General features: G+C 41.0%; 1 protein-coding gene across 1 annotated transcript in view; it reads right to left on the bottom strand.

The window, feature by feature from the left end:
* LOC102982383 (aromatase) overlaps window positions 1-24,877 on the bottom strand; it is a 37,700-nt gene that overhangs the window by 5,070 nt on the left and 7,753 nt on the right. The window contains exons 3-7 of the mRNA XM_024116691.2: window positions 10,916-11,070; window positions 8,210-8,386; window positions 3,311-3,425; window positions 1,056-1,170; window positions 457-619 (exon numbers count right to left, since the gene is read on the bottom strand). Of these exons, the coding sequence (XP_023972459.1) occupies window positions 457-619; window positions 1,056-1,170; window positions 3,311-3,425; window positions 8,210-8,386; window positions 10,916-11,070 (725 nt within the window). The remainder of the gene's footprint in view (window positions 1-456; window positions 620-1,055; window positions 1,171-3,310; window positions 3,426-8,209; window positions 8,387-10,915; window positions 11,071-24,877) is intronic.

Here is a 24,877-nt window from a genome sequence, read left to right as displayed (position 1 = left end):
TGCAAGAGGGAAGAGATGGGAACATATGTATATGTATGACTGATTCACTTTGTTATAAAGCGGAAACTAACACACCATTGTAAAGCAATTATACTCCAATAAAGATGTTTTAAAAAACCCCGCATATATGTGTTTATGTGCCCATCAAAAAAGACCTTGAAGAATACACATCAAGATATTAACAGTGATTCCCCCTGTGGAAGGGATCAGGAGATACTACTTTCTGCTTTATACATCTCTCTATTATTTGAATGTTTTCCAATGAGCGTGTATTTTTTTATATCAGAAAAACACAGAAACCTGTCCGGCATAATGAAAATATGACACATTGACTTGCTCTGTTGTTCTCTGGGTGGATTCTAATAAAGATTTTGACATAAGATTCTTAGGACCTAGAAGCTGATATTCAGAAGGAATTGTTTTCTAATCTCTGTTGTTTGCCTGATAAATTCTTACCAACAACAGTCTGGATTTCCTTCATTATTGCCTCTTCAACCTGGGGGTGCTTTGCAATGAGAAACAGCATGAAAAACACAGAGACGGACATGGTGTCTGGCGCTGCGATCAGCATTTCCAATATGCACTGGTTTACATTCTCTCTTGTCAGGTCACCACGTTTCTGAACAATTGAAATGAGGAGAAACATTGGAAAAGTGAAAGGTTCAAAACAGGAGGGAGCGTGGCACTCAAGGATCAACAGACCTCAACAAAATGAAATTACAGAAATTACAAGTCTCTGGAATTGACAGTGGACATTTTCATTAATAATCTTCAGCTCAAAGCTGAACAATTTAGACATTTATCTATGTATGTAGTGTCTTTGCACTCCCTGGTTTTCATAATTTTATATTGTGCAGACACAGAGAAGTTTAAATCTTAAAGTTCAGTCTAATCTGATTGTCTAATAGTGGGCAGTTTGGGTTGGGCATTATAGAAATACTAAACCAAATATTTAAAAACAAACATGCAACAATTAACAGGAGGAAATGTTAAGATACCTATACACAGTCATACATATATGTTGTGTGGGAATTACAGTTAGTGCAGGTCTGTACCTCGGCAAAAATCAACTCAGTGGCAAAATCCATACAGTCTTCCAGTTTCTCTGCTGTTGAAATCCTCTGTCTTTTTTCTTCTATCAGAATTTCCATGGCATCTTTCAAATCCTTGCTGGAAATAAAAGTAAAAATATAATCTACTTGTACTCAGTTGACACCTAAAAAAATGGATTCATTTGCCATTTGTTTAAATAAAACAATCTGTTTAAGTTGAAGCCATTAGTTCTCACGAATAACTGAATTTATACTTAATTCTTTGCAAATATCCATAAATTACGTATACATTATACTTCATATGAAGGAACCGGAGTTAGCCAAGATGTCTAGGTACTGGTAGCAAAATCAAGGCTGTAACCTATAGTTAAAGGTTAAAAACTGTTACTGAAAGGCTAAATCCAATATATTTTTTAAAGTATTGGCATGATAGAGAAAGATGCATACTGTGTTTCTCACTCGTATGTGGAATCTTTCTCACATGTGGAATCTTTAAAAAAGTGCAAGATCATAGATACATGGAACAGATTGTTGTTTACCAAGGCAAGAAGTTGCGGGTGGGAGCAAAATTGGTGATGGGGATTATCAAAAGGTACAAACTTCTGGTTTTAATAATAAGTCATGGGGATGTAATGTACAGTATGGTGACTATAGTTCATAATATTGTGTTGCATATTTGAAGGTTGCTAAGATCTTAAAAGTTCTCATCACAAGAAAAAATTTTGTAACTATGTATGGTGACAGATGTTAACTAGACTTTTGTGATGATCATTTTGCAGAATATATTGATACAAGTATTGAATCATTATGTTGTACAACTGAAACTAGTATAATTTTAAATGTCATTCATACCTTAACAAAAAGCAAGTATTGGCACATTGCAAGGGTATTGCAAAAGAATTTCTCTAGGTCTTTACTGCTTTAGGTCATAGGAGATATTACCTAGTTCACTAACCATTGGCAAATGTTACAGAGAGAGGAAAGTTGCTAAGCTAATTTTAAAGAAACCAAAGAGAAACTGTTATACAGTATCATGCAATAAATTTCTATGGGCCTGCTGACCATACTGAAGCTAAACTAATGACCAAGTTTAACTGCAGACCAATAAGACTCTTTAGACAACCACACATTCTGACAGCAGTGAAGAGATGAACCATTTATTTCATCGATTCAAGTCACAAAAGCTCAGGTAGAAACAAAGAGAAATGTTTAAAGGACCAAGTGTCTGAATCATCCACCACCTTGATACTCATCATCCACTTGAGAATATATAAAGCAACATCAAGCTGACTTCGTGGAGACTAAGATTACTGAATTTCAAAACACACAAATAGGATGAAGTTAGCTCTTCAAACAAGTTTGGGAACTTTTGGGGAGAATTTAAGATAGTCAGGGACATCTGGGAAAGATATGAACAGAGGGATGGGGAAAGTGAACATGTTTATTGCCTACTATGTGTCATGCTCTGTGCTGATTGCCCTACATAGGGGATCTCATTAACCTATATTGCCACCACGGAGGGTATGTTACATTTTACTTTAAAGAACTTCCCAAGGACATTTGGTTACTAAGTGGTAGAGACAGGATACAAACCAAGTATGTCTCCCTTTAGAATCCCCTGTGCTTTCCACTGGTGGTTAGAGGTGGCAAGTATAGTGGCTGGAAACTTACACTCTAAAAACCCACTGATTATCCAATAGGCCATTGGGCATTTGTCTAGTCTTCTGCTAGAAAAGTCTGACACCAAAGCAAAGCCATTTAATGACAATTTTAGGATCCCCCAAGATATAAGATGCATAACTAAATAAACAACACATCTTACAAAAGTTCATCATGAAAAAATTATCTTGCAACTACTTAATTCTGACAAATTGAATTAAGTTAAATTCATTCAGAAGCAACACAACAATAAAATGATTTATGTTTCCATTTTTCCAGACAGCAAAGAAAATTTTGACTAATGATAAGGCTAGGTCCAGCCAACCCTTCTCTTCAACTCAAAATACACAGCAGTGTCCTACATCCAGAGATGGAGCTCTCAGCCTACTAGGGGAAAACTGCCCTGGGCCAAAGTCTTCCTTTCCTCTGTGGTCTGGCCACATGCTGCCACATTGCTGTAAGAAGTGCTTCACCAGAAACTTAACAGCTCCCTTGCAGTTCTGGAGAGGAGAAAGCTTGCCAAAGAGGCCAGCAATAACTAAAGCACAACACAGATCAATCCAATCTCAGCAATAAATATTCCAAAATATGTTACTTACACAGACTTTTCATACTTTCTGCATAGCCAAGAAATCTTAAAGAAGATGTCTGGTTTGAGAAGGAGAGCTTGCCATGCATCAAAATACCCCTGGATTTTAACCACGATGGCCCTTTCTGGAAAAACAAAAAGATCAGAACAGATGAGCAAAAATGTGAGCCCAAGAATGGTGCACTGCTCAGAGAAGATCCCCTGTAGACTCTCCTACCATCTGGGACTCTAAGCAGAGCAAGGTTCCAACTCCAATGGGTGTTTCAGCCGGAGAATGCCACTAAACAAATCAACAGTAATTTATTCTGCTTGGCCTCTAAATTGACCACGTTAACCAGAGATTTGCCAGTTTTCATGTTTGTGTTAGAGACACAGCCTAGAATCTCACATCCTTCTCCTTGGCTGAGCCGCCAACACCTTCTGTTTTCCCGATCGTGGGAAATGAGAAGTGATTAATGCTGTTATGGTCTCAATTCTGGCACCTGGAAAGGCAAAAAGCCTCCCCACTCTGTTGTTTATATTTTGGTTCAGAGTGTGGAATTCATCTTGGAATCTTCAATGCCTTGTCCTGAGTCTTGTGCACAGTCAGATCTTAACGGATGTTCTTGAATTAAATTGAATACTAGAGAAAAGAAAACCCCTGCTTTTTTTCAAATTATACACAAGAGAAAGGAAGAGGCATATGCAGATGCAGAAACTGCAGTTCAGAGAAATGAAGAAGCCTGCCCAACAAAGTAGAACCAGTGTGTCAAGAAGTCCTAGGCTAGAGCCTGGTTCTATCTGACCTCAGGGCCATGTCCTTTCCTCTTCGGTGCACTGGGTCCCTCAGGCCAAATGAGAGTTTAACAAGGACCCGCTGAGCAGAGGGAATTACACATAAGTCTGTATGGGTTATGCAGGTTCTTAGACTGCAGTCTGCATCCATAAGTTAACAGAGAGCTGTACAATTCCCTTTACTTGATCCCTCCTAAGAATCAAGGCCAGTGGGGAACCAAGGAGCAGGGACTTCTAAAATAGGTACCTGTCATATCTTAGGAGAGATGTGCGTGGAACAGGCAAACAGGACTTTCAGAGTCCCTGTGTGAAAGGGGATGAGGCAGGAGGCTGTGACTAATGTCCTCAGAGTGAATGGGGCTCCCATCCTAATGTCAATCAGATGGGGTTCCTATGACTCTGGTAAGGAATCATTAAAGAGCCAGGGAGATGAGGCGAGGAAGGTGGAGCAGAGAAAGGGAGGGCTTATCTCTTGTCTGCTTGTCCAAATGTGGTCAATCAGGGAGCAGGTGTGATAGCTCAGTTGGTTTGGGCAACTGTGAAACTCGTGCCTTGTTCTTATGCCTGTGATGTTCTTCCCTCAGATCTGCACGTGGCTCATGGTCACACTTCATTTGGGGCTATTTTCAGACATCCTCTCCACAGAGGACTTCCTGACCACACTTTCTCTCCACAAGAGCTTCAGCCTCCCACTGACTTCCCCCTTCACTTTCTAGCCCTTTTCCCTGCTTTGTTTTTTTTAAGGCACTTATTATAGCCTAATATATTACTAGATAGTTAGTTGTTTACTGTCCATATACCCACTAGGATGTAAACTCTTTGAAGGCAAGGACTTAGTCTTGTCCACTGGTCTATCCCCATATCTAAGCCTGGCATGAAATAGGCAATCAATAAATATTAGTTGAATGAATGTATGAATCAATGAACACTGCTAGAAATCAAGTTAGGAGAAATTACGTTAAGCTGACAGCAGCAGAATTTAATGGATCCACATGATTAATGTTTGTTCTTTTGTTGGCAGTAGAGTTGCATGTATGTGTTTAATATTTGTTTCTGTAATATAGTGAGGAAAGCAGTTTCTTAAGTGAGACATCTTGCCAGGATTGTTATAAATACTAAGTGACAAAGTGTATGTGAAGCAACTTTTTTTTTTTTTTTTTTTTTTTTTGTGGTACGCGGGCCCCTCACCGTTGCAGCCTCTCCCGTTGCGGAGCACAGGCTCCGGACGCGCAGGCGACTTTTCATACTTTCTGCATAGCCAAGAAATCTTAAAGAAGATGTCTGGTTTGAGAAGGAGAGCTTGCCATGCATCAAAATACCCCTGGATTTTAACCACGATGGCCCTTTCTGGAAAAACAAAAAGATCAGAACAGATGAGCAAAAATGTGAGCCCAAGAATGGTGCACTGCTCAGAGAAGATCCCCTGTAGACTCTCCTACCATCTGGGACTCTAAGCAGAGCAAGGTTCCAACTCCAATGGGTGTTTCAGCCGGAGAATGCCACTAAACAAATCAACAGTAATTTATTCTGCTTGGCCTCTAAATTGACCACGTTAACCAGAGATTTGCCAGTTTTCATGTTTGTGTTAGAGACACAGCCTAGAATCTCACATCCTTCTCCTTGGCTGAGCCGCCAACACCTTCTGTTTTCCCGATCGTGGGAAATGAGAAGTGATTAATGCTGTTATGGTCTCAATTCTGGCACCTGGAAAGGCAAAAAGCCTCCCCACTCTGTTGTTTATATTTTGGTTCAGAGTGTGGAATTCATCTTGGAATCTTCAATGCCTTGTCCTGAGTCTTGTGCACAGTCAGATCTTAACGGATGTTCTTGAATTAAATTGAATACTAGAGAAAAGAAAACCCCTGCTTTTTTTCAAATTATACACAAGAGAAAGGAAGAGACATATGCAGATGCAGAAACTGCAGTTCAGAGAAATGAAGAAGCCTGCCCAACAAAGTAGAACCAGTGTGTCAAGAAGTCCTAGGCTAGAGCCTGGTTCTATCTGACCTCAGGGCCATGTCCTTTCCTCTTCGGTGCACTGGGTCCCTCAGGCCAAATGAGAGTTTAACAAGGACCCGCTGAGCAGAGGGAATTACACATAAGTCTGTATGGGTTATGCAGGTTCTTATACCGCAGTCTGCATCCATAAGTTAACAGAGAGCTGTACAATCCCCTTTACTTGATCCCTCCTAAGAATCAAGGCCAGTGGGGAACCAAGGAGCAGGGACTTCTAAAATAGGTACCTGTCATATCTTAGGAGAGATGTGCGTGGAACAGGCAAACAGGACTTTCAGAGTCCCTGTGTGAAAGGGGATGAGGCAGGAGGCTGTGACTAATGTCCTCAGAGTGAATGGGGCTCCCATCCTAATGTCAATCAGATGGGGTTCCTATGACTCTGGTAAGGAATCATTAAAGAGCCAGGGAGATGAGGCGAGGAAGGTGGAGCAGAGAAAGGGAGGGCTTATCTCTTGTCTGCTTGTCCAAATGTGGTCAATCAGGGAGCAGGTGTGATAGCTCAGCTGGTTTGGGCAAGTGTGAAACTCGTGCCTTGTTTTTATGCCTGTGATGTTCTTCCTTCAGATCTGCACGTGGCTCATTGTCACACTTCATTTGGGGCTATTTTCAGAAGTCCTCTCCACAGAGGCCTTCCTAACCACCCTTTCTCTCCACAAGAGCTTCGGCCTCCCACTGACTTCCCCCTTCACTTTCTAGCCCTTTTCCCTGCTTCGTTTTTTTTAAGGCACTTATTATAGCCTAATATATTACTAGATAGTTAGTTGTTTACTGTCCATATACCCACTAGGATGTAAACTCTTTGAAGGCAAGGACTTAGTCTTGTCCACTGGTCTATCCCCATATCTAAGCCTGGCATGAAATAGGCAATCAATAAATATTAGTTGAATGAATGTATGAATCAATGAACACTGCTAGAAATCAATTTCTGAACACCATTAAATTTAATGAAAACTATTCTTAAAATCCCTGAGCAGGTCATAAAAGCAATAATTCATGAATGTTGGACAAATATAACATAAACTAGATTTTTCATGATTAACAGGCATTTGCATGGAGAGTAAAATTTTTCTCTTGAGTTTTCTATTTTGATCCATATGTTACTTAAAAGTGTGCTGCTTAGTATCCAGATATTTTGAGATTTTCCATCTCTCTTTCTGGTATTGACTTCTAGTTTAATTCCATTGTGATTTTGGAGCATACTATGTATGGTTTGTATTATTTTAAATTTGTTGAGGTATGGCCCAGAATGTTGTCTATCTTTTTTTTTTTTTTTTTTTTTTTTTTTGCGCTGTTCGCGGGCCTCTCTCCGCTGCGGCCTCTCCCCCAGCGGAGCACAGGCTCCGGACGCGCAGGCCCAGCGGCCACGGCTCACGGGCCCAGCCGCTCCGCGGCACATGGGATCCCCCCGGACCGGGGCACAAACCCGTGTCCCCTGTATTGGCAGGCGGACTCTCAACCACTGCGCCACCAGGGAAGCCCTGTAAAGCAACTTTTTATACTGCTTGGCACATAGTAGACACTAAATTAACGTTAGTTATCATCATCATTTCCAGCACCCTCCGTACCCTTATCACCGTATAGATAGAGTCAAAGTTTTCATACCTAGTGGCTTTGAGGGAGAGGTATGTATGTGCATTTTGTATGTGTAGATAGATAGATAGATATAATGTTTATATGTGTTTGTGTGTGTGTCTGTGTATATATATATATATATATATATACACACACACACACACACATATATACATGTATATATGTATATATCATGCCCAAAGAATGGTTGGTAATGGTTAAATACATAGGTTTGGTGGTAGGATATATTTATGACCAAATCAAATGATCACATCTGTTAAGCTTCAGCTGTGGGTAGAATCCTATTTCCTAGAGCAATGAGGTGAGATAGATACAAATGAAATAGAAGATGGCCCCTGCTATGGATATTTATGATCATATAAGTGAACAAGGCAGACATACCAGGAACAATTTTTAGGAATACTTAGAAAGGTTTAAAGAAGAGCAATCTACAAAAGAGCATATCTTTACTTGAGTCTGTTATCCTTCTCATGCCCTGTTTAATAAAGGGCTGAATGTCAAGTCACAGTAATGAAAATTTCAGTACCGTCCAAGGGGATCCCCAGGAAGAGCTTGTTAGAGGTGTCCAGCATGATGCGCCGCATGAGGGTCAACACATCCACATAGCCCAACTCGTTGCAGACCTCCTCCAGCCTGTCCAGATGCTTGGTGATGGAATCAGCACAGACGGTCACCATGCGCACCAGGCCGGGGCCAGACAAAGCTGAAGGGTACACGTCAGAGTGAGCCGCCTCCAACTCCAGGGCACACAAACTATCAGACAATTTTGGCGTTTTGTGTTTGAAGCTTAATTGTCCACATTTTTATTATGGGTGGAGATTTTCATATTCTTCTTTATACTTTTTCTGTATTCTCTTATTTTTCTCCATAGCATGTTATCACATTTATGGTTAAAAATGAATGAATGAATGAATAAATAAATATTTTTAAAACAAACTATTCAAAACTGAACTTTTCTTCATATGATGACATATCATTTGTGAGATTGCAAATGAAATATTTAGTACTTATGATCATAAATCACCAATCAGCGATTTTCCATATTTATTATATACCTTTCCCTCTAAAGACAGTTTGGATTTGGTCAGGGTAATATTTTATGTTTCAGTGGGTGGCAGAATATTGCTATAGAACTATTCAAATTGGATCTTACTATTTTGATCTAAGGTGCTTCCTGTTTAATTATAGGTCATATGTGTAAAATGCTAGTCTTCTAAATTACCAAACATACCCTTCTCTTAATATCAGTTTCTCTTCAATCTACATCCAGATTTATTGTACTCAGTCAATGTCATAACAGCAAAACAAATCTTTGTTGTTTGAGCAGTCTTCCTCACAGGACTGGGAACTCTTTTAGGGCAGTGACAACCTGTTAGCATTGTACTTCGAGTCTGTAGTACGTGGTGGCTCTCGATATATTATGTATTTGTCAAATAGAGGAATGAATGAATGAAACCTGGTAGAGTGAACTGGCTCTGATCTCTTACTTTGCTCTGCTCCTGACGGTCTTAGCACTAGTGAGTCATGATGGTAGGTGGTCTAACATGAGTGTTAACTCTTAAAATCCTTTCTCTCCTTGTTCTGAGTTTAAGTTTTCTTTAGGAGTAATTGGTTTTTAAATGTCTTTTGTTATTCAGACTTGCTGTTAGAGTCCTCCAACAAAACAAATCAACTGTGCTGCAGAAGCCCCTAATGTCACACTTTGCAAATAAGAAAGGAGACCTGGTGAGTGGTCCTAGAGTCTAAGCATTTCCACACGTATAAAAAAGAAGTTTGGGTTGGCAGCATACTTTCTGACTTTAGGGAGGACTTGGAGATATGCAAGGTGGGGATGCTGTTTCCTGGGTGAATGTTACATCCAGAAGTGGGACAAATGATTCCTTCGTGAATCAATCCTTTGCATGGAAGGGATGGCTTTGATTATCACTCCCAGGCTGATGTATGATTTGCCTCTACATTCAAGAGCTTGAAGCCACATTTCAAACATAGAAACAGAATGTAGTATCCCTGAAAGGGTCACAGGCCAAGGAATGTGGGCAGCCTCTAGAAGCTGGAAAAGCCAAGGAAACACTTTCTCCCTAGAGCCTCCAGAAAGGAACACAGCCATATCAGTGCCTTGATTTTCGCCCCATGAGACCCATGTCAGACTTTTGACCCATCAAACTGTAAGGTAATGAATGTGTGGTTTGAAGCCACTAAGTCTGTGTCAATTTGTTAAGCAGCTATAGGAAACTAAGGTAGTGGAATCTGTGCTAGAGTTGTGCTGAGTCTTGGTGATGGGCAGCTCTGTGGAGGGGGGATCACCACTAGACTGGGACAGGCATAGTTTTTCCCTGTCTCGGCAGCTACACAGGAGGCATCTAGGTTCACTACAGAGGCTGGCTGGAGGGAAGAATAGCCATGGTCCCTGGTCAGACCTACAACCCATCTAGCACCAGATTCCATCAATGATAAGGTTTCTAGTACATGACCATCTTCTCTGATGTTAATGTCAAAGGTTGGTCATGTTTATTTCCCAAAGGCTTCCATTCCAGCAGCATATAGTAAAGAGGGAAATCACTAGATAGGGAGGTTCGGGATCTGGTCTCTGCTCATTGATTCCTTGCTGTGTTGCCTGGGGGGAAATCAGAAGAGCTCTAGAAATGTATTTACTTAAGTATAAAACTCAGAGGCTGGAAGAGATGACATATACATCCCTTCTAGTTCTAAAATTCTCTAATTTATTTGCAAATTGCTTTCTGTTAAAACATCTGGGAAGTCAGCCAATGATTCAGCAAACATGTTGGCTATGTTAAATCAAGGATATGGCTGACACACTAATTGACATACACACTAATTGAAGTGACCTTAAGTATATAGAGTGCTAATTCTTTTTTACATCCATGAAATGGATGTAAAAACAGAAAGAACAAAATTGAAGTGGTTAAATATGTGGGCTCTGGGGTTGTCTTCTTTGCTTCCATTTACTAATGGTGGAAATTGGGTAAGGTACTTAACCTCTTTATCCCTCAGTTTTCTCATTTGTAAAATGTAAATGATAAGAGTATTCACCACACGGGGTTGCTGTGGGATTAAAATATCAAGTGTTTAAAGCAGTGCCTACTATGTAGTACATGTATAATGAATGTTAGCTCTTATTATTTCAAAACTCTGAAGGAGCAGAAGTTAAAAATGATTTTAAGACAGGCATATTCATAGACAGAAGAGCAGAGTATACCCAGCACCTGAATACCTTTTGTAAAGAAAGGTCGAACGGCTTTCCAGAGTGCTGGATTATTGTTAAATATGATGCCTTTCTCATGCATGCCAATGCACTGCAACCCAAGTTTGCTGCCGAATCGGGATGTGTAGTGACTGTGCTTCATTATGTGGAACATACTCGAAGACCTGCAGAGAAAGCAAACCTTGGTGTTGATTTTTAAGGGTCCAGAGAACTCACGGTAATGAGTTTGAATACCAGTTGGCTCTCATAGCAAATGCATGTTGATCTTGACAAAATGCATAAATTCTAGTGTTCAGATTAAATAAGCACTTGTGTTAGCACAAGAACCTCCTTCGGCAGTTGAAACATTTCTACCTACTAGCTCCCTGTTTGATCATCACTAAAGATCAATACACACACACACGCACACACACACACGCACACGCACACACACGCAGTTATTCGTTATTTCCCCTTCTTTTTAACTCCTAGTGTCTAAAATATTACCCACTACTGTTGTCAGAGCTGCAAGCCTGTAAGAAACTGAACCCTCCACACCACCATATTCCTGAGAGCCTCCAGCACCCAAGCAGCCCCACTCCAGACAGTGCTCCCCATGTAGAATGAGCCTCATAATCGGAAGTTGCTGGAATAACTGAAGTCTTACCTCTTTAGTTTGGGAAGCAGCAGTCCTGCCTTGTACCACCCGTCCCCCAGAGGCTCTAATCAGGCCTGGCCCCTCCAGGGGGGTATCATTCTAGGACTGAAGGACATCTCCTGGGCACCTCTGGCCCTAGACTTGGCTGGCTGGGCTGGCCTGGAAGGCTCTCTGTGGTGGTGACAGCAGCTCTCTTGGGGCTCTGCGTCCATGATGATTCATCAAGGTCTCCAGGGTCACAGAGTTCTCCCAGGACATAGGACGCGCTGAGCCATTAGATAGCCCTTGCTGTGGCAACCCTGGGACCTTGCCAGGAACCCAGGCTTCCTTGAACTTCCTGGTTTCTCTTCCACTACTCTGCCCTCTATTCCACCCCCAGGCCCGGCTCTTAAGGCCTGACCTGGGCCTTCAGAGCAACCAGGAAGGAGCACGCAGCCCCTCCCCACCCATGTCCTCCTTCAGCACTTGCTTCCCGCCCCACATCCTAGTCTAACTGGGGCATGATAAGGCAGTGAGCATTATAACATGTTGTAAAATCCTAGCTGAAGACGTCATGGGGCCTCCATGTGTGAAGCGAATATTGTCTTCTTAGGACAGTGGTACAGAATTCTTCTGCAGAGGAGCTCACTTTGGTGCGAAGATGTTTTATTAAGACTGCTTATAAGTAAGGCTATGGCATTTGAAGGAAGAGTGGATAATTTGAATAATTGAAAGGATAGGGTTTTCTATGTGTAGTATCATGTCATCTGCAAACAGTAATGGTTTTACTTCTTTCCAGTTTGTATTCCTTTTATTTATTTTCCTTCTTCGATTGCTGTGCCTAGGATTTCCACAACTTTTTGGAATAAAAGTGGTGAGTGGGCATCCTTGTCTTGTTCCTGATCTTAGAGGAAATGCTTTCAGCTTTTCACCATTGAGTATGATGTTAGCTTTGTGTTTGTCATATATGGACTTTATTATGTTGAGGTAGGTTCCCTTTATATGCCCACTTTCTGATGAGTTTTTTTCATAAATGGATGTTAATTTTTATCAAAAACTTTTTCTGCAGCTATTGAGATGATCGTATGATTTTTTTAAATACTTATTTTAATGTTTTATTTATTTTATTTTATTTTTATTTATTTTTGGCTGCGTTGAGTTTTCCTTGCTGTGCACGGGCTTTCTCTAGTTGCGGCGAGTGGGGGCTACTCTTTGTTGCGGTGTGCGGCCTTCTCAGTGCGGTGGCTTCCCTTGTCGTGGAGCACGGGGTCTAGTTGTGTGGGCTTCAGGAGTTGTGGCTCTCAGGATATAGAGTGCAGGCTCAGTAGTTGTGGCATATGGGCTTAGTTGCTCCGCGGCTAGTGGGATCTTCCCAGACCAGAGCTCGAACCTGTGTCCCCTGCATTGGCAGGCAGATTCTTAACCACTGCACCACCAGAGAAGCCCATCATATGATTTTTATTCTTCAGTTTGTTAATGTGGTGTGTCACACTGATTGATTTGTAGATATTGCAAAAATACACAAACAACAAAAGGTCAGAAAATGAAATTAAGGAAAAAAATCATTTACCATCACATCAATAAGAATAAAATACCTTGGAATAAACCTATCTAAGGAGGCAGAAGATCTGTACTCTGAAAACTATTAAGACACTGACACTGATGAAAGAAATTGAAGACGACACGAATGGATGGAAAGATATACTGTGTTATTGGACTGGAAGAATTAATATTGTTAAAATGACTATACTACCCAAGGCAATCTACAGATTCATTGCAATGGCAAATTATCAATGGCATTTTACACAGAACTAGAATGAAAACAATTTAAATTTGTGTGGAAACACAAAAGACCCTGAATAGCCAAAGCAATCTTAAGAAAGAAAAACGGAGCTGGAGGAATCAGGCTCCCTGACTTCAGTTTATACTACAGAGTTAACAGTAATCAAAATAATATGGTACTGACACAAAAACAATAATATACATCAATAGAACAGGATAGAAAGCCCAGAAATAAACCCACACACCTATGGTCAATTAATCTATGAGAAAGGAGGCAAGAATATACAATGGAGAAAAGACAGTCTCTTCAATAAGTGGTGCTGGGAAAACTGGACAGCTATATGTAGAAGAATGAAATTAAAACATTCTCTAACACCATATACAAAAATAAACTCAAAATGGATTAAATACCTAAAGGTATGACTGGATACTATAAAACTCCTAGAGGGAAACACAGGGAGGTCACTCTTTGACATAAATTCCAGCAATATCGTTTTAGATATGTCTCCTAGATAATGGAAATAAAAACAGAAATAAATGGGACCGGACTTCCCTGGTGGCACAGTGTTTAAGAATCCGCCTGCCAATGCAAGGGACATGGGTTTGAGCCCTGGTCCAAGAAGATACCACATGGCACGGAGCAACTAAGCCCGTGCACCACAACTACTGAGCCTGCGTGCCTAGAGCCTGCAAGCGACAACTACTGAGCTCGTGTGCTGCAACTACGGAAGCCCACGTGCTTAGAGCCTGTGCTCTGCAACAAGAGAAGCCACCACAATGAGAAGCCCTCACACAGCAATGAAGAGTAGCCCCTGTTCACCCCAACTAGAGAAAGCCCACGCGCAGCAACAAAGACCCAAAGCAGCCAAAAGTTTTAAAAAGTAAATAAATTTAGAAAAATTAAAAATAAATGGGACCTAATTGAACTTAAAAGCTTTTGCACAGGAAAGGAAACCATATACAAAACAAAAAGACAACCTACAGAATGGGAGATAATATTTGCAAATGATGCGACTGACAAGGGATTAATTTACAAAATATACAAACAGCTCATACAATTCAATTTAAAAAACCCAGTCAAAAAATGGGCAGATGAGCTAAATAGACATTTCTCCAAAGAAGACATACAGATGGCCAACAGGCACATGAAAAAGTGCTCAACATTGCTAATTATTAGAGAACTGCAAATCAAAACTGTAATGAGGTATCACCTCACACCAGTCAGAATGGCCATCATGAAAATGTCTGCAAATAACAAATGCTGGAGAAGGTGTGGAGAAAAAGGAACCCTCCTACACTGTTGGTGGGAATGTAAATTGGTGCAGCCACTATGGAAAACAGTATGGAGTTTCCTTTAAAACCTAAAAATCGAGTTACCATATGATCCAGCAATCCCACTCCTGGAATATGTCCAGAGAAAACTATAATTTGAAAAGATACATGCACCCCAGATTTCACAGCAGCACTGTTTACAATAGCCAAGACATGAAAGCAACCTAAATGTCCATCGTCAGATGAATGGTTAAAGAAGATGTGGTACATATATGCAATGGACTATTACTCAGCCATTAAAAACAATGAAATAATGCCATTTGCAGCAACATGGATGGAGCTAGAGATTATCATAGTAGGTGAAGTAAGTCAGACAAAAATATATGATATCGCTTATATGTGGAATCTAAAAAAAAAGATACAAATGAACTTATTTACAAAACAGAAACAGACTCACAGACTTAGATAACAAACATACAGTTACCAAAGGCGAAAGGGTGTTGAGATTAACATATACACACTACTGTATATGAGATAGACAGCCATCAAGGACTTACTGTATAGCATGGAGAACTATACTCAATATTTTGTAATAACCTATAAGGAAAAAGAATCTGAAAATGTGTATATATACATATATATATATATATATATATGTATATATATATATAACTGAATCACTGTGCTGTACACCTGAAGCTAACAAAACATTGTAAATCAACTCTACTTCAATAAAAAATTTTAAAAAGACTAAAGTAAAAAAAACCCCAAAAGGTATGGGTCTGCATCCTGGCCTCAATAGTTACCATATATATGACATTGGGGAAAACATTTATTCCCTTTATTTTCAATACTGACACAAATAACACCTATATTATAAGCTATTATAAAATGTAAAAATGCTAATAATTATAAAAGCCCCTGTTTTCACATTGTTTATTTTGCTTACTTTTATTAGATCTGCCAATGTATATATGTGATAAATATGCCTTGAATAAAATTAATGAATAATATTAAAAAAATAATTGAAAGCATAAATGGATAGTTATTCTCTTCAGGATAAAAGGTGGGGTGGGTTTATTAGATAGTGGATGCAAGCAGCACAGGGAAGGCTTGAGAGGAACAGCTGAGATGAACCTCTATTTATGAGGATTTGGGGAGGAGAGGGACTCCTCGTTCACTGCTCAGTAAAAGAGGGACTTCAGAAGAAAAAAAATGTCTGTTGGGAACTCATGAAGTTAAGAATCAGGTGTGGGTGGTATAAACTAATTTTCATCTACCAAGAGAAAAATTAAGAAATTCTGCAGGTGACTGCATTTCCTGTGGAAAGGGGCTGAGGTTGGAAAAGGCTCATGCAGGGCCTAGACAGAAGCAAGCTACCTGGGTGAGGGCTAAGTTGTGTCTGTGACCATGATGAGCACAGCTCAGGAAGCTGGAAGTCCAAAATGTCCTCGTTAATAAGCTATGTGGTTGACCTTCCTTATGGTGAGTGAGATGAAGGGGGTATGAACACAGATGGAATGGAGTTTGATTATCAGAGCATAGGAAGATATAAGCGGGACATGTGGTGTTTGTATGTCCATTGTTTTCATAAGTGCCAGTGTTTGTATTATAGGCGAAGACTGAACACCAAACACCCCTTGGAGAAATCAAACGAGATTATCTAAAGGTACAGAGGAAAGTCAGTTCAGTGAGGATACATGGCAGACAGACCAGGGCAGAAGGAGGTGCAGACAGCCACCCCAAAATCCTTACCCACAGGGGCACCTAGATATGGTGAGGGAGGGAGGAAAGAGAAGTCATGTCTCAGCCACCTCCCTCCAAGTTCCAGCCTTTTTACCTATGACCCTGGTAATGCCACCTCTGAGGTGTGGGGCCCTCGACTGACTCTGCTGCTGAGTAGACAATAGGACCACAGGGTTTGTGCTCAGGCACAGACAAGGTCTCACGTATCACCCTCCACCTCCCTGTGCTGGCAAAGCTGTTCCAAGCATGTTATCCAGACTCCTCTGTGGGGCAGGACAACAGGCTTTTCAGATTACAGGGTTTATGTCCCAGTGTTTATACATGGACCACACGGCCAAGTGCAAATTCCCCTTAGTAACATGTAAGCATGGCAGTTCTGCAACTTCAAAAAATTTCCACTAGAGTAGCTTTGAATTGATAGCCATTTTTCTTGGAGATAATCAGAAAAAGGAAGTGGAGTTTGGGAATTAAAAAGAGTGGAGAGCAGAGAAGGAGTAGAGGTTTTCTGCAGTGCAGCTACGGGAGACACGAAGAAAGCCGATGTATTAGTCTGTGTTTTGGCCGTGTTTACAGGGCAGGAGCCAGAACGTATATAAAAGTTGCCCATCCTGTGTGCTCTGGTGAGGAGCTGCCATAGGCAGAGCTAAAGTGATAGCACCCTTAACTTCGGGGCTCGAGAACTAACCTGCTCAGGTCTGCTAGGGAAGTTAAAATAGATCTTCCAGAACTTTCCCACATGAGGATTACCCATTATCCCATGTCTCCAAGGCCAGAGTGGAGTTCAGAGACACAGATCATGACATCAGAAGGGAACCAAACATTTGGGCAGAGGAATAAACAGAAAATATGTACATTATAGCAGGAAAGTAAAATATATTTATAAACATCTTTTTGATAACTGCAAATGAGGGAGAATCTGGTGTGCAGGGGATAGAAGATGGAAGGAATTGCACAGTGCTCAATTGAGCAAATTCAAGATGCATAACATATTTCTGCTGTTAGCTTTATTTTAGTTGTTATTTTTTACCTTATTTTGGTGAAGTAAATATTGTACACGTTTTCGTGTGTTCACTACAACTTTGCTTCTTCCTCACCACTTCTGTACTAAAATTCTGTTTCTCAACTGCAAATTCTCCTACTATGGGTGTCTTCTGAACACATAACCCTCAAAGATGGGGAGTGGCTACTATAACCTACCTAACTGTCCTTGCACTGGGCTAGGGTGGCCATCTTCTCACTAGCTCCTCTCTATCCAAGTTGCAACTGACTCCTAAACGGATGACTTTGCCTTAATGAGGTTGTTCAGTAAATGCCTGTGAGGACATATTGCCATAGGAGACCCTGGGCTAAAAGAGCTCAGCTCTGGCTGAGTAGATAATGCTGTGGGCTAAGTACTAGCCAAACCCACACATTTGTGATGGATTCCAAGGTCCCATTTAAACTTGAAAAGAAAGGCCCTGAAATAATGGCAGTTCTGTGAAATGAAGACAGAATTTATTATGAATAAATTATTTACTTGATATATATTTCAGGAAGAAAATCTTATTTTCAAATCAAAATACTTTCTACTAAGTCAAATATACTTTTGATATAATTCCAGATAATATTCAAATTACCCTAAGTTTTGGACAAGTTTTTCTCTTCCTAGAAACTATAAAAGCAAAAAACAAAAATCCAGATGCTTCTATTTGTATTCCAGGGAATTAATTTGACCAACTAGCCAAAATTTTGTCCTGTATGGAAACATCATGCTATACAAAGGACTGAAATTCTTATTAATTAATAGATTTCAGGCCTCTAGCTTTCTTACCTTCCACTACCTCATTCTATGATTAAAGCAGAAAGTAAGTAATTTGTATACTCTTTATTCACAAACTCGGATCTACAAATTTTAAGTGCTTAGAGGACAAGCAGAATACTATTTTTCTGCTCTGACCATTAGAGCGTTTGTGTATATCATAAAACACATTGGTCTGTCCATATGTTTTGAGGAATTACTGGTCAATTACCCAAACTTAAACTCAGTTAAATGTTAGTTAATAAAGAGCTACCATTTAAAATCAATATGTTCTTTAGGGGGGCGCCAACATCTCAGTTATCCTGAGACAGAGGCTTTGACTTGGCAAAGAACAAAATAGGCAAGACAGAAGTGATATACACAGCAAGCCAAGTGTGACTAAGGACAAGCAATTTAAAACAAGATCACTTATGAAAAGTAGGCTTTATCTAACTGGAGTAAATCAGGAAAGTGTAGAAGGGAAGGTTGGTGATGAACTAGGGATGTCAGCCCAGAGCTCCCCTGATATGCAGGAGAACACTAGAGATCTCCTTCCCACAATGCGGGCTGGCCTGTAACACCAGGTGAGGGAGATGTTACATTGACTGACAGACTGACTGACTGGCTGGCTGGCTGGCTGGCTGACTGGCTGGGAGAGTGAGGACTTCTTACCACTGAGGAGAGACAGAGTGAGGCCCCAAGCTCAGAAGGGACAGTGGGTAGTGTAAGATGCCTGATCCCTGGGGTCATTATTCTTCTTGAAACGTGACTGAAGCCAAAAGACATCCCCAAAGATGGCAAACCTAACATCTCTTCAAAATGAAAAGTAGCCAGGAAGTAAGTCCTTATGTGGTAAAGAAAAAGCCACCCTCCCGTTCTGAGTTTAAAGAACTCACAGACCTGTGTTCAGGTTCAAGATTGATGAGTACTAGAAATAGGGGGGAGACAATCAATGGAATATTTGGTACCAAACATTTAAAAACACGTGCCTTGTGTAGACCTGTTCTGTGCCTGTGACTTATACTCCATCAATCCTACCACATTTTCCCTGTCCTTTGCCCTCTAATATCCTTACCCAGATTTGATACTGAGGTCACTGCAAGAGAAGAAGAATCTTTGTAACAAAGAGATCTGACTGTAACCACCCTAAGCTGATCAAATTTAGTATCACTAATGTGGGACCACCTTCCCTGGTCTCTTGATGTGATGCAATGTGAAGTGCCTAGGACTAACAGGAATGTATTTTACAAAACAATTAACCTGAATTGATTAGAGCCTACAGACCTAGTGTTCAGTTTATAAGCAATACTAGGAATAGAAGAATATGTTCATTGACACCATAATGAGACACAGAGAGATTTGGAATGTGGGACATCCTGTGAGACAACTGATGTGGTCTCTTCAGAAGGTCAAGGTCATGGGGAAAAAGGGCAGAGGACTGCTCTTCTACCTTTCCTGTTCATTTGAACTTTTCTTACTAGAAAGTTGGAAAAATATTTTCTTGTCAATCTTTAGAGTCTCTCCTTTTCATGCATCCTCAAGTCCCTTGACCCTCTGCTTACTTTGTCCTAGTTGCCTGGTAAAACCTCAACCCTGGCTAAATCCAACTCTCAGTTTAGCTTACTCTGTGCTTGCACCTGGCAGCTGAATGGGGCTGGGAAAAAAACCATACATGCACATGGACACACACACACACACACACACACACACACACACAGGCAGGTCTCAGTTAAATTCAAGTGGGCCCTTAGTGCAGCTGGCAATTCTACTACATTTCCCAAGTCCAGTCACTCCCTTGCTTTCCTGGATGACTGTTATATCCTGTCTCCTCTGTCCCCGAGTATTGTACTTCTCACCTTTATTTCAACTACAGACTTCATTTCCTATTTTATTGAGAAAACAGAAGCAACTGGAACTTCTGCAAGTCCAACCCCCAGCATCAGTGCCCATATATTCAACATTCCCTCCTGTTACTATGGAAGAACTTCCAGGTCCCTTTTCAAGGCCACATCCACTTGTTACCTGGACCCCCTTGTCATCTCACCTGGCACACTCCTCCTGTCTGCTGCATCACCAGTTTCCTCTGTAACTCATCATTTCCATCAAAACACACGTCATAATATCTTGTACCTTAACAAATAAAAACTCCTTGGACCAAACATCCCTTTCAGCTCTGTTCCATTTCTCTGCCTCCTTTATGGCAAACTCCTGGAAAGAGTGTCTATACCTGCTCCCTCCAGTTCTTCTCTCCCCATTCTTTACAGTGGTCAGACTTTTGCCCCCAGCACTCCATTAAAACTGCTCTTGTCAAGGTGACCCATGACCTCCCTGGTGCTAAATGCAATGCTCACATCTCTGTCCAGTCATGGGGCACTATCTGGAGAGGTGACAATTGCATCCTCCTTGACATGCATTCTCGCCTGGCTTTTAGACCACCACACTCTCCTGGTTTTCCCTTCTCTGTGTGGCTGTACTTCTCAGCCTCCTTTGCTAGTTTCTGACCTTCCTTCTTAACTTCCCATTCAGCGGTACTAGGCAAGTCAAGTCAAAATATATGAAATGGAATCCTGATTTCTCCCCATCCCAAAGTTGCTCCACCCACCTTATCTTCTGTATAGCCCGTATCTACCTGCTAATAGTGTGGACAGCCATCCTGGTCTATCTGAGTTTTAGCTTAAAAATCCCACAGCATAGGAAATCCTCTGGTCCCAAGTAAACCAAGACAATCATTCACCCTACTGCTATACTTTGTTTTACCCTTTTATTGTGGGTGTATTAACACTGTAACAATATATTCCTCTACAAAGGTAGGGATTTGGGGCTGATTTGTTCATGATACCTGTTGTACATAATAAGTTCTTAATAAATATTTATTTAATGAATGAATGGAGAGCCAATAATGACTATGATAGATTAGGATCATCCAGTGCTTAGTATAATTCTCAATAGTGGATGCTTAGAAAATAAATGAACGAATTCCCTGTAAATTTATACATGATTAAAACAGGTATACAAATACTATAACAATAATTAGTATTTAAATGGCTAACTGATGTGCAGATTTGACCCCAATTAGCATGTTAAGTTCTATCTCCCCTTTATGGTTGCTACCCACATTCTCCTTTTTGATATTATTACAAACACTAATACTTACACACGACATAAAGTGTCACGCATAACGTCTGTAGACCCTCAGTAATTTAGAGCATCCCCGCCTGGGAATCGTGCACACTTTACTCACTTTAAGATGATCAGATGGAGCTCCCCCCAGAGCCCCCAGTTGCTCAGGCAGAATCCTGGCAGCACTTGTGCCTGACGTCCACCCCCCTGAAGTTCTGCAGCCCCCCCATCCCCGACTTCAGAACTCCGCTGACTTGAAAGTTGGGGCATAATCTCAGCACAGTTGTAATGACTACTACAGATGTCAAACTTGTCAAAAGAGAAAAAATCTGGCAAACTATTCAAAGAAAAAGAAAAAGCTTTCTGAGGTCCAGTGGGGCCTTTTCAAGAGGTACGGGTAGTTCTGGAAGGACCTGAAGAGCAGACAAGGGAAGGAGATGGGGACAAACATGTCCTATTCCCACGGGGAGCTCAGCCCTTAACAACAAAATTGAGCGGCTCAGAGGCAATTATAGAGAACACAGAGACTCCAACCAGAGAAAAGCCTATGAGGACAGAACAGGGAAAGAACTGGGAGAGCTGGGGGAAGGGCAGAGTGGGTTGTTGTCCAGGTCCTCAGCGTGAATCAGCACCTGACCCTGTCAGGGTGGCTAAGGTCACTTTCCTAACTAGGATAGCAGAGTGATCAGATGCCACCTGTGCTGTAGCGAGGGTCCTATTTCAGGAATTGCCTTTGGGGTTCCTGGGAATTTATCTGGTGATCTAAGTATCTAGTGTCTAAGAGCAATTTCTGTCCTGGTCCTCTGGTCCTTTCTCACGTGCTTCATTCTTCCCTCCAGGTCTAGTCTTGCACTCCCACCACCTGAGCTACACTTAAAGGTAAGAAAACTAGACAGAACACCTCCAACCTGCTTAGGTGTTTCCCCAACCCCAGGGAAAGGCCCCCTGCCCCAGAAGCTTCTTACCTTCTCTCCTCCCTCAAGCTCTGCAGCACATTGGAATCACCTGGGGCTCTAAACGCTACTGATACCTGGGTCCACCCCATCAGGAGACTGTAACAGTTGGGTTGTGGCCTGGGCAGTGGGGTTTTGAACCGCTCCCTGGGTGACTTTAATGTGCAGCCGGGTGAGAAGCACTGCCCTAGATCCTGAGCCGCAGGCATCATCCTTTTGGATGAATATCCTGAGGGTCCCTTTGCCTGTATCTGAGGGAAAGGGGTGACAGGGAAGGCAGACACTGACTTGAGGAGGGCTGGAAGGCAACTTGCTGTGCTGGGGGATCAAAGAGCCGAAGGCAGTGTCCCAGTCCTCCAAGCCCAGTCGCCATCTGTTCCAGGACCTTTTTGAGGCTCTATTCAGTTGCACAAGTGAGTAAAATGTTGATTTTGAAAATGAGAGCATATCAAATTCACTTAAATTTGGTTAGGCAGAGCTCCATAGACCAAGAGGAGTAAAATCCAAGAGTAACTCTGGCCTCGCCATTAGAGCAGTGGATCTGAAACTGGAGTGTGCCTCAGAATCAACTGGAGGGCTTGTGGAAGCAGATCACTGGGCCCTGCTCCCAGATTTTCTTATTTAGTGGGTCAGCGTGGGACCCAAGGATGGGCATTTCTCACAAGTTCCCAGATATGTGGATGCTGCTGGTTGGGGGCCACCATCTGAGAACCGCTGCACTGGGGTGTTTCACTGTGAACCCAATGAAATGACATTTCCACCTGAAGCTATTTATGGTTAGATGTGTAACACGGTCTGCCTTAGCTACTCTTCAAACTTTTACAACACCAAACTGAGCGAAATGAAAAAAAAAACAAACAGGCAAAAACCGAGATATTAGTTTGGTTGAAAATAACATTCTTGGATAGGTAGAAATATTTGGAAGCATAACATGTTTTTTCTCCCCTGCTCCCTTCTTTCAAGTATTTGGTTCAAAGAATTGGGCTTTGAGTTCACCATGGTATTTTCAGAAATGATGTATATCATCATGGCCTGAAAAAAAAAAATCAATGCAGTTTCCAGAAATGCTTTACTTACTTCTGGGCGATAGTCTGTGTATCTGAAGAAACAATTCTAATAAATCAGTAAAACACCCTGGTCAGTCTTAGTTTGTGGGTAAATCTCTGTCAGTGATTATAAATATTAAAACTCATTAATGAGACATTTTGGCAGATAGCTTTGCTAAAAATCTAGCAAAGATAGCTGAACATCTATATATGTGCTCTCTTTTAAACTCTTCATTTTCCATGATCAATCAGTAAGAAAACTAATATTTCATAAAGCTAGTTCTTTAGTCAATGCATATTTTGTTAACCCTGGAGTAAATTCAGTCTGCTAAAGTTATCTGGAAAACATTAAGTGTATGGGGAGCAGGAGAATACCACTTCTTTTAATAGGCAATATTGTTCCTAATTTATATAAAATCACTCAGCAAGGACACTGGCACACAGTCACCAATAGGAGAGCAGAGTATGAATGGCTTCTTCATCTGCTGTCTACCCTCCCAGAGTTTCTCAGTAGCCTGGCATTAGAAACACATCAGCGAATTGATATAGTCAGTTTTTTCCTCAGGTGTTTTTTGTTGTTGTTGCTATTATTGCTTGCTTGTTTGTTTTGATGCTTACTTGTACAGCTAAGACCAAAATCTTAGGAAATAGGTAAGCATAAAAGATAATACCTCTCCCTCAAGTGTGTTTTGTCAAAACCAAATCACCTGTATTCTGAGTTTCCACATTCACTGCTCAGAGAGATTTTGAATAATTTTCAGTCTTCCCAGAGTTCTTTATATGTACCTCTGGCTTCAAGCAAGACCCAATTATTCTACTTGTCTCAAATGTTAGATTTTTACCTGGGAATCACTCATCTTTATTTAAGTAATGAAAACATAACTTTGGAAACAAAGATGGCAAAATATCAAAATAAGTTTGTTTTTTAATAGGAAATATCCCAGCCTTGATTTTTAAAATATGTCACTGATTATTAACAGACTTACTTGCTAATAATGAGGGTTTCCTCTCCACATATCCAGACTCTCATGAATTCTCCATACATCTTGTTGTAGTAATTGCAGGCACTGCCGATCCCCATCCAGAGGAACCTGCAGTGGGAAATGAGGGGCCCAATTCCCAGAAAATAGCCAGGACCTAGGAAAGTCATCAGATCACAATCAGTATTTCCGTAATACCAAAAAGACAGAGTACTTTAAATTACTATTGTCCTTATTCTTTTATATCTACATGTCCTTTTACATCTTCTGATGTATATAGGTGAATCATATACACAAAATGATTAAAACAACAACACAAGTTAACATGACGCTCTTCACAGCTCTATGAGTAAAAAGTTGTCCGGTTGACACCACACCAGTTCCATTTGGTCTCAATCACTTCTGTCTGAACAAACTGGAATAGGTGTCTAGTCTATTCTTGCTGTGTTAAACGGTGTCTATGGGTTTCAAATACAAGTCAATCAGTCCCTCTGGTAACAGGCACGAAAACAGGACAAGTGACAAGTTGACAGATCTGTCTGGCTGCTAGTTTTGTCTGAAAACTGGGTTTGAAAGCACCAGTCAACAGAGTGGGTGGATTTGAATTAATTTGTGGTTTTGGTGTCATCTTTTTTTTTTTTTTTTTTTGGCGGTACGCGGGCCTCTCACTGTTGTGGCC

The sequence above is a fragment of the Physeter macrocephalus genome, chromosome 11 (genome assembly GCF_002837175.3).
Source record: "Physeter macrocephalus isolate SW-GA chromosome 11, ASM283717v5, whole genome shotgun sequence".
NCBI lineage: Eukaryota > Metazoa > Chordata > Mammalia > Artiodactyla > Physeteridae > Physeter > Physeter macrocephalus.
This window is presented reverse-complemented; position numbering and strand designations above follow the sequence as displayed.